Source organism: Varanus komodoensis, unplaced genomic scaffold, assembly GCF_004798865.1.
Source record: "Varanus komodoensis strain SLA01 unplaced genomic scaffold, ASM479886v1 scaffold62, whole genome shotgun sequence".
Classification (NCBI taxonomy): domain Eukaryota; kingdom Metazoa; phylum Chordata; class Lepidosauria; order Squamata; family Varanidae; genus Varanus; species Varanus komodoensis.
Genome location: NW_025336248.1, coordinates 2,381,026 through 2,390,157, shown reverse-complemented (window position 1 = coordinate 2,390,157; position 9,132 = coordinate 2,381,026). Strand labels below are relative to the sequence as shown.

The following is a 9,132-nucleotide window of genomic DNA, read 5'->3' as shown; positions in this document are numbered from 1 at the left end:
TCCCCGAAACAGGAGAAATAAAGCAGGTAAAATAATACAGTATTTTATTCCCTTCCTTAATTGTGACCCTGATCTTTGCCAATTTTGCTTTTTGGTTAAGAATTGATTTTTTAATTTTCATTTTTGATTAAAATTTCAAGAAGTAGCTATCTCCCATAACACAGGCAATTAGTTTATTTCTGTACCATAGCACACAGCTTTCATTAATCATTATCCTAAGTGTCCTTCCAATGGTAAGTAGATCACTTAAGGAAAAAATCAATGCAGTTTTTGTGTGAGCTGGTATATGTAGTTTTTCAAGTTACATCTGAACAGCTTAAAATACTTACAGTAGGTTGAATCCAGATTTAATCATGCATAAGAGTAAAAACCATTGGCATCAATAGGGTTACTTAATCATGACTGATTAAGTAATGGAAGTCCTACAGTTCCCAGAATTTCCCTGGCCAGCACGGAACTGCAGGCCTTGTGTCTGTCTAAACATACATAGGATTGTGCCCTAGTGAATTTAACGTTAAAATCTGCCTTTCAATAGTCATGTCATTGGTCTTTCTAGCTCAGTATTGTCTATATGGACTGGCAATAGGTTTTCATGGTTCTGATGGAGGAATTGCAGTAACTAAAACAGAGCTCTTCTACCAGCAAAGCTTGTGCCCCACCCCTAAGCTGTGGCAACCGGAACTTAATGGGGACCTGTATAGCTACCTCTGTTCTCAACATTGCAACCTCTTGGCACCAATCTAAGTGATTAATTTACCTTAATCCTAGAAGCATGTGACTATGTTGCTCCTTAGTAAGCAAAAAGCACACTACGCATGCTTAGCAGCACTGCCATTATTGCTTCACTTATTCTAGATAACAGCCCTGATTCAATGACTGAGCCAAAACTCAGTAAGCTTTAAGACACACGTTGCAGTGCCCTTGGGGTTGCCCACCAAGTCACAGTAAAAACTAGCCATTTGTAGGGAACTGAAAGTTATTTCGCAATGTCACAAAAGCAGAAAAAAGCAATGCTGGAAGATAGCCCAGCAGAGCTTTATCAGACTCCTCCCTCCCAGTTTCCACCAGCCCCTTCCCAGCATTTTGTCTCTCAACCTTTGCTCATGGCATTGACCTATGCAAGTGTCCCATCAGGACAAGCTGCAATTCAAACATCTCCACTCAACAGCTCTGCGCTCTTGCCCAGGTGAAGGATCTGTGCTTGCCTGCCCGAGCACCTGGGAACTATGGCTTCCTGCAATCTCCCCTTTGGGGGAAAATCTCTAGGAAGGAGGCTCATAGAGGTGGCAACAACCCTTTTTTTCCTGGCCTGTCTTTGGGGTGAGTAAACCCTTTTCCTTAAAGCTTCATGTTAGCAAGGGTGGAGGTGGTGGCACATCCCTTGCCACCAGCCCTTTTCTGGTTGATCACTGATGGTGGCAGTCCTTGCAAACACAACTGGGATATGTCAGACTTGGTCTCATCCAGCCTCCCATTTCTTATGCACTTAAGCAAGATTACCTACCATTGAATACCAGTTAAGTGCACCTGAATTCTTAAGGGATGCTGAATATTTGTTTCATGTTAGAGCAGAGTTTGGTTCAAGGTGGATCATAGCTACCTGAGGCCTTTCTCGTGGTTTCAGGGTTTCCTGCAAATAATTTTCTAGGTGGTGTCTTGTGTGATCCGGCAAGCCATTAAAAATGTTTTTAAGCAGGGGCACATGACATAGGTTCATTATGCTGTAGCTCTCCAAAGATCTTGACTTGCACTGTAGACAACAGTGCTTCTGATAAATTAATACTGTTAATAATAAATTATGTAAGATTGCCCACCCATACATTAGGACACTAGTTGCAACCCTGAAGTAAAGAAATATACAAACATGTCTTGGCACATGGACAGAGTATTCTCACCTCTAAGTAAAATCATCTATAGGATTCAATTAAAGGCTTCATTAAGAATTGCCACTAGAAATTGGAAATTAGTGTTTCATCTACAGCTGTTATGGGAGTACCATACAATTGCATGTGTGATACAGAAGAGGACTGTATGTTTCCTCATGAACTTGGGGGGATCCCAGTTGACCAGATGGACAGGATGACTCAGTCAGGCCACCCGTGTTTAGTTCTGCACGAAGAGCAGAAGAAAAGCCATGGTGGAACAGACCAATGGTTTATCCAGCCCAGCACTCCATTCACATGGTGGCAAGCCAGCTCTCCACAGGATCCCTCAAGCAGGATGGGTACAAGATTTCTGTCTGCCCAACCGACTCAACAACTGGTGCATGCAAGCACAGCAACTCTGATAATATAGCATGAAGCCAGCAGGACTAGTAGAAGTTGATAGACTCTTCCTTCATGAACTTCTCCAATCCCCATTTAAAGCACTCAAATGGGTGGCTTTCAAAATGTTTAAAATGCAACTTCCTATGGCAGTGAATTCCATGCTTAAATATGTGTTTGAAGAAGTGCTTCCTTTTATCTGTCCGAATTCTCCCACCAATCAGTTTCATGGAATGATCCCAGGTTCCAACATTATGGGAGAGGAAAATGTCACCACTTTCTCCAAACCAAGCATTATTTTAAACACCTCTGTCAGGTCTCTCTTTACTCACTCTTTTCATTCCCTAAGCTAAACAAACCCATTTGTTGAAGCCATTCCTCCTAAGGGAGTAGCTTCAACCATTGGTCAGTTTACTTGCCCTTTTCTGCATTTTTCTAACTCAGTAACACCCCATTTCAGGTAAGGAAACCAGAATTGAACACAATATTCTAAGTGTGTTCACACCGAGATTTGTATAAGGGGAGTACAATATTGGCTGTTTTATTTTCAGTCCCTTTCTTAATTAAGCCTAACGTGGAGTTTGCATTTTTTACAGCAGTTGTGCACTAGGTCAACATTTTCATCAGGCTGTCTTGCCCAAGATCCCTGACTTCATCAGTCACTGATAGCTCAGATCTTATCAGTCTATACTTAAAGTTGGGATTATTGGCCCCAATATGCATTACATTAAACTTGCTTACATTGTACTGCATTTGCCATTTTGATGCCCATTCTCCCAGCTTAGAGGGATTCCTTTTTGTTTTAACCACCCTAAAAAGTTTGGTGTCATCAGCCAACCTGGCCTCTTCACTCCTTATTCCTAATATCAGATCATATATGAACATGTTGAACAGCATTGACCCTAGTACAGAACTCTGTGAGACCCCACTGGTTGCATCCCTCCGGTGGAAGAAATTACCATTATTCCTACATTCTGCTTTCTGTTCTTTAATCAGTTACTGTTCCACAAGAGGATCCTCCCCAATTTTCATTCCATGACTACTGTGTTCTCTCAGAAGCCTTTGATGAGGGACTTTGTCCAAAGCCCTTTGGAAGTCGAAGTAAACAATATCTACCAGATCAGCCCATCCATGTGTTTATTGACATTCTCAGACTACTTGAATAGGTTAGTGAGACAGACTTTACCCTTGTGGGAGCCATGTTGATTCATTTTCAGCAGGGTTCATCCCTCTAGGTGCTTTTTGATTCTAGTTTTAATAACACTTTCAAGCAATTTACTCAGAACAGACATTAAACTAACTGGCCTGTGATTCCCTGGACATGTAGATTCCTTCTTTAAAATTGGTGTTGCATTGGTCATTCTCCAGCACTCCAGTGCACAAACTGATCTTAACCAGGGATGTGTGAGGAATCCATTTTGGTCTAGAGGAGTCATTGGATTTCCTGGGCTCAGCATTCTTGTGGGTACCCACCAGGAAGCAAGTCCATGTGAGCATCGTGCTAACAGCATCCTTCTTCCACATACATGGCTTGCAGTCTTTGTTTGTGCTGCACGTGCTGTGGAGAAGATTGCTGGTTGTGCAATTTGAATTCTACAAGTGTTCACAGAGTTCTTTTCCTCAGAACTCACTCCCTAACCAAGGGCCAAGCATGAGAATAATTCTGACAGACAGAATAGGGCTGGATTTTGGAGAGGATTGTTGTAATCCTAATCTTCTTTACATATTTTAGACTTATAACATTACTTTTTGTAAGAAGGTCAGTCAATTCATATTTGAGTTCTTTAAGAACTCTAGGATGAATAACATCTGGGCTCAGTAATTTATTAACGTTCAGTTTATTAATAAGGTTGATAATTTCATCTTTTGTCAATGCTATCTGTCTTAAATCCTCTGACTTTCTTCCAGAAATTTGGGAACAGGTATCTGTTCTGTATCCTCTGCTTTGTAGACAAGTGAAAGGCATTCCTTCAGCTTCTCTGCAATCTCCTTATCCTCCCTTAGTGCTCCTTTAATTCCAGTGTTATCCAATGGTTCAATGGGTTCTCTAGGTGGTTTCTTTCTTCTGATTGTGTATTCTTTCCTTCAGATTGTGTCCACTCATTCCTACAGCCATAACTGATTTTGTATACTAGCCTTATATTGAAAATGCAGGGAAGTGGACATGAAGGAACTGATACTATCTAGCTTGGTCTACTCTCTCCCTTTTGGACTTGCCCACTTCCCTTGATTCTACTAGCAGTTGATCTGCTGCTTGGATCTTCACATGGGGAACATCATGGCCATTTTACAGCTTGCTGATGACAAAATCCCTGAAGCCACACACTGTGCATGTCCTCAAACTTCAAGTCAAGAAGCAGTTGAGAAACAGATTCATACATAAACAACTGCAAAGTGTACAGTCTGTCTGCTGTGCTAAAGAGAGGAGTGTAAACCATGTTACCAGAGATCTTAGCAGCTGATTTCTCAGTGCACTCAGAAACATTTTCACAGAAATTATTTCCCAAAATGCGTGATTGGAACAAGGACTGATAAAACATTTGGGTAGGGACAGAAACGCTTTTAAAAAGTTTTCTTCCATATATTTATAATCCCAGCAGATGTCCATAGTAAGGAAAGGAAGAAAGAAAGGGCAGGAAAGAGAGAAAGTTTAGTGGCATCCAAAAGTCAATCATTGCAGCATGTGCTTTTAAAGCAGGAGCTATTTCATGGGCTCAGCACATACAAGCTCAGACTAAAAATAAACATGCTAGACTTGATGCCTTGGATTTCCATTGGGTTTGAACATTTAAGCAATAACAATTGAAAGTACCTTCTCTGTCAACAGCAGTGATGTTGCTGGGGTGTGCTGGGATAAGGCTTTGCTTCTATTCCTGTCCATCCCACCTGATAAGGTGGAGTGGGCATGATTTACCAAATGCACCAGCCTGCTGTCCTTGTAGAACTTGCGAGAGGGGAGCAACTGTGGGAAGGATTCCCAGGACCCCTTCTTCAAGGGCCCAGACATCAGACAAAGTTGAAGCACTTCCTGCCCACCAGAAAACACTAAAAGATGAAAGAGACTGAAAGTAAAGAGACACACAGACTTTGATCATTGTCTACAACAGGAGTGCCAAACTGGCAAAGGAACACAAGCAAAATATATTGGAGCCAGACTGCTTGTTACGCTATATGTGTACTTTGGTCCTACTTTTGTTGTTTTCATAATTAGTTGGACTAAAATTGAGAAGACGCATGCTCAGATCCCTTGGGCATTCACTGGCCTGGTTCACACATAATGTTAAACCACAGAGTTCCTGACAAAAATCTGACTTGTCATTCTGTCTTAACCCATCCCCACTAACAGAGCACATAGTTTGATATTCATGGAGGAAGCCTGGTTTGTTTAACCCATGGCTTGTTGTGATATTTGAATCAAGAATTGTGGCTTATACCTGGCTTTTTTGGCCTGCTGGCCACCTTAAAACAGAGGTGTATGGCAAAAACAGACTGCAAATAAAACTACTCTGAAGGCTGACAAAATGTGACAGAGAAAATCAAACATGGAACAGGCAAATTAAGTTGCAGTTTGTTTGCTAATCTGTAAAACAAGCCATGGCTAAAGCAAAAAGCCATGGTTAATATAAATCATAGTTTAGCAATAGGTGTGAATGTAGCTACCATCTCTTAACCTAGAATCCTTACAAGGTTTTTGTGAGGACAAAATTGTGACTTTAGCATCTTGGAGGAAAGGCAGGATATGAACAATGTGGTAAATAAACAAACAAACTGGTTAAAAGGGGGAACAGAGCCATAGCGAATGCTTTAAAACCCTTTTATCCTAGTGTCTCAGCTATTTGCAAAAGTGTTATTTGCATCAAAGGGGAAACTGACATTCATTCCATTAACAGCTTCCCTTCCTAATACCAGCAGCTACTTTGGGAGGGTGGACAATTATACCAGGATGGTGATGTAGGAGGAAGAAGTTTTATAGAACAAAAATGAAACAAACAAACAAAAAACCCTAACACAAAAAGTTAATTTACATGGTGGTCTTAATCCTAATTGCTTCCTCTTGCTACTTGTTATAAAGAAAGATTGAATTCACAAGACCAAACAACATGTTTATCATAGCTTGTAATCTGGCGCTTAGATGGCTGCCCTAATATTTTAGCTAATCAGCAAATTTTATAATAGCCATCTTAGACTACAAAAACTCCACTTTTTTAGAATGATAATTAAATTTCACTTCTATACAGCCCCATAGCTAAAACTCCTTACAACTTTCCAATACAGGGGAAACAAGGACAAGACATCTGTATCCTTAATAGCTGAACCAGAAGAGGACTGATTAGCAAGTGCACATTTTGGGTACACCTGATAAAGATACACCTGCTGGTTTCCTTTCCTATGCAGTCATTAAAAGTACAGGATGCCTGCTCCACTTTGTACCTGATCACTTTTTTCCAAGAGCTGGCAATGTTTGGCCATCCAAGTGTTTTGGACTGCAATTCACATTTATTGTAGCCAGCACAGCTACAGGGTTAGCCAGTCCTTTGCCTCCAGCCCACTTCTCACTCTAGTACATTGCTTGAAGTTCTCCTCCTCTTACTCCTACCTCTGACCCCTCAGAAATCTGCTTGACAGATTACTGTCATACTGGCTTCCAACTTCCATTTCTCAGGCATCTCTCTTTCTCACTGACCATCCTCAGGAGCCAGCCTTGCAGCAAAACAGATGCTAAAATGGGCTAAGCTGAGACAGGAAATATAAGTGTATGAAAATGAACATGTGCATGAATGTCAAAGGTGGAGATTATGAAAGGGGATGACAACATCCCATTAAGGAAGAACCACCTTTATTCTGAACAAGTTTTGCCTGATCCTGGTGACCTCATTGTTACCATACAATCCCCGATTGGCTAAAATCAAAACAGGTAAGAGGGAAGTACTCTAACTGGGAAGAAAAAATGGTAACAAGCAGCAGCAATTTGGGGGAAATGGTAGCAGGTAGCTTCCATGGGAGATTACGATTTGCACAACTAATTTTATGGGTACCAAAATTCTCCCATATTTCTCCCACTTTGGGCAAATCATGAAGATAAGTAATAACAGTCAATGCAGCTTAGCTTTTGCACCATTCTAGTCTACCCTCTTCTTGCATTTTTCATTCCTCCTTTTAAAATAAACTTAAAAATCTGGCCCTCACCTTAACCACAACTTTTACAACTCAAGGGAATCACAAATATAAACTTCGTGGCCATGTCAAACCTGGATTCTCTACAGCTTTTTGCTATAACAAAATAATTATATTGCCATATGAATAGCAGCAAGTGCAGCAATAAGAGTAGTTGCAACCTGAGGACCTCTGCCAGCAGTCTTTGTGATACGAAGCCTACATGTTGGATCGGTTTAGCTGATTAGTACAAGTGAGCTGTTTGAAGGCAGGGTCATGGGTGGCAGCAAGGAGGGACAGAACATGGTCCAGGTCCAGGACATGAGTTTGAACTGACTCTGGAGCTCACTACAGGCCAGAGGCTTAGGCCAAGTCAGCGGGTTCAGGTCAAAGGCACAGATGAAAGCAGTATGAGTTTGGCATACACAGAGAGAGAGAGAGAGAGAGAGAGAGTCAGAACACAGTTCCAAAGTCAGTTTACTGGAGAGATGTTGATGCGAGGGTTGTATCAGGCTGGAGCAAGGCAGGATCTATTTGGAAGAAAGACAGGAAGAGCAGAAAGGGCACTGCCTGGAGCAAGGTGGGAACAAACTGGAACAAGGCATAGCAAAGCAAGGCCACAGCACAAGAAGTCACCAGGACACTTGTGTTGCTGTGGCAAGTGCAGGCAAGCCTTTTATGCTGGTCTTCAGGGTCTCCAGCTGCAATGCATAATTGCTCCACAGGTGCTCCTTGCAAGGGCCCACAAAGACGTTCCTGGTTCTGGGAGTGCTTGCAGAGTTATTCAGGCCCTGATCCTGACACTTCAGATGATTAACATTTTAATTGATATTGAGAGGTCTACTTCCTGCCCACCCATCTGCTTTCCAAATTCTTCTAATCACTCTCTCTATGCAAAAGTGTCCCTTAAAAGCATTTTCATAGAATTCTTTGGGGTAGTGGGTTAAAGCAGAGTTTCCACACTCGTGGTAGTCCTGAGTAAAATCACTGGATGTCCTTGTGTGAAACCTGATCATGAGTTGAGCATCTTGCACCCTGGCTGCTCTCTAAGCCCCACCCATCATCATGCAGAACCACAGCATTCTGTTCCGATACAAATAGGGGCACAGGGGCAGCTGATCAAGAGAAGATATTTATTTATTTCATATGGTGATGGTTCAAATAACCACGAAGTCTACAGAGCTAAAGCAACATAGCTTGGCTGCCTGAGATTGCTAGCTCTTCGGTTCACGCTTGTGCACTATCCAGGGTGCACCACAGAGGGTGAGCCAGATTTGCACACACAATCAAGTAGTTGCTATATTGGTGTGTTTTCCACCCTCTTCACTCAGTCCTCCCACTGTTGGCATGTAACCCATCATGACACCATGCTTGAAATTCTATCCTACGGTAGATGGCTGTGGTGAAGCATGGAAACAATACAGTTGTTTCTTATTGTGGTTTCTAAAAACCAAACATACCATACTAAAATGCCATGACAGGGTTCAGATGACACAATCCTGCACTACAAACCACCCTAGCTTGTTGCATTGTGTGAACCTGCCCCTTCAGTCTTGCACCAGGACTTTTTGGATCTACAACTAACATATCAGTAGTTGCAAAAGGATTTGGGAGCTTTTGACTCTCAAAGATCAAATTGTCACGATTTCAAGCTGTCTTTGCCATTTTATACTCTGTGGAGCAATCTCAAGTAATTGTCCTTTCTCTTGAAGTT

At 41.8% G+C, this 9,132-nt stretch overlaps 1 protein-coding gene across 1 annotated transcript in view; it reads left to right on the top strand.

The window, feature by feature from the left end:
* Window positions 1–1,146: 1,146 nt before the first annotated feature.
* The window catches only part of LOC123033485 (deleted in malignant brain tumors 1 protein-like), a 39,797-nt gene continuing 31,811 nt past the window's right edge, over window positions 1,147–9,132 (top strand). The window contains exon 1 of the mRNA XM_044450091.1: window positions 1,147–1,320. Coding sequence (XP_044306026.1) covers window positions 1,227–1,320 — 94 coding nt within the window. The 5' untranslated portion in view covers window positions 1,147–1,226. The remainder of the gene's footprint in view (window positions 1,321–9,132) is intronic.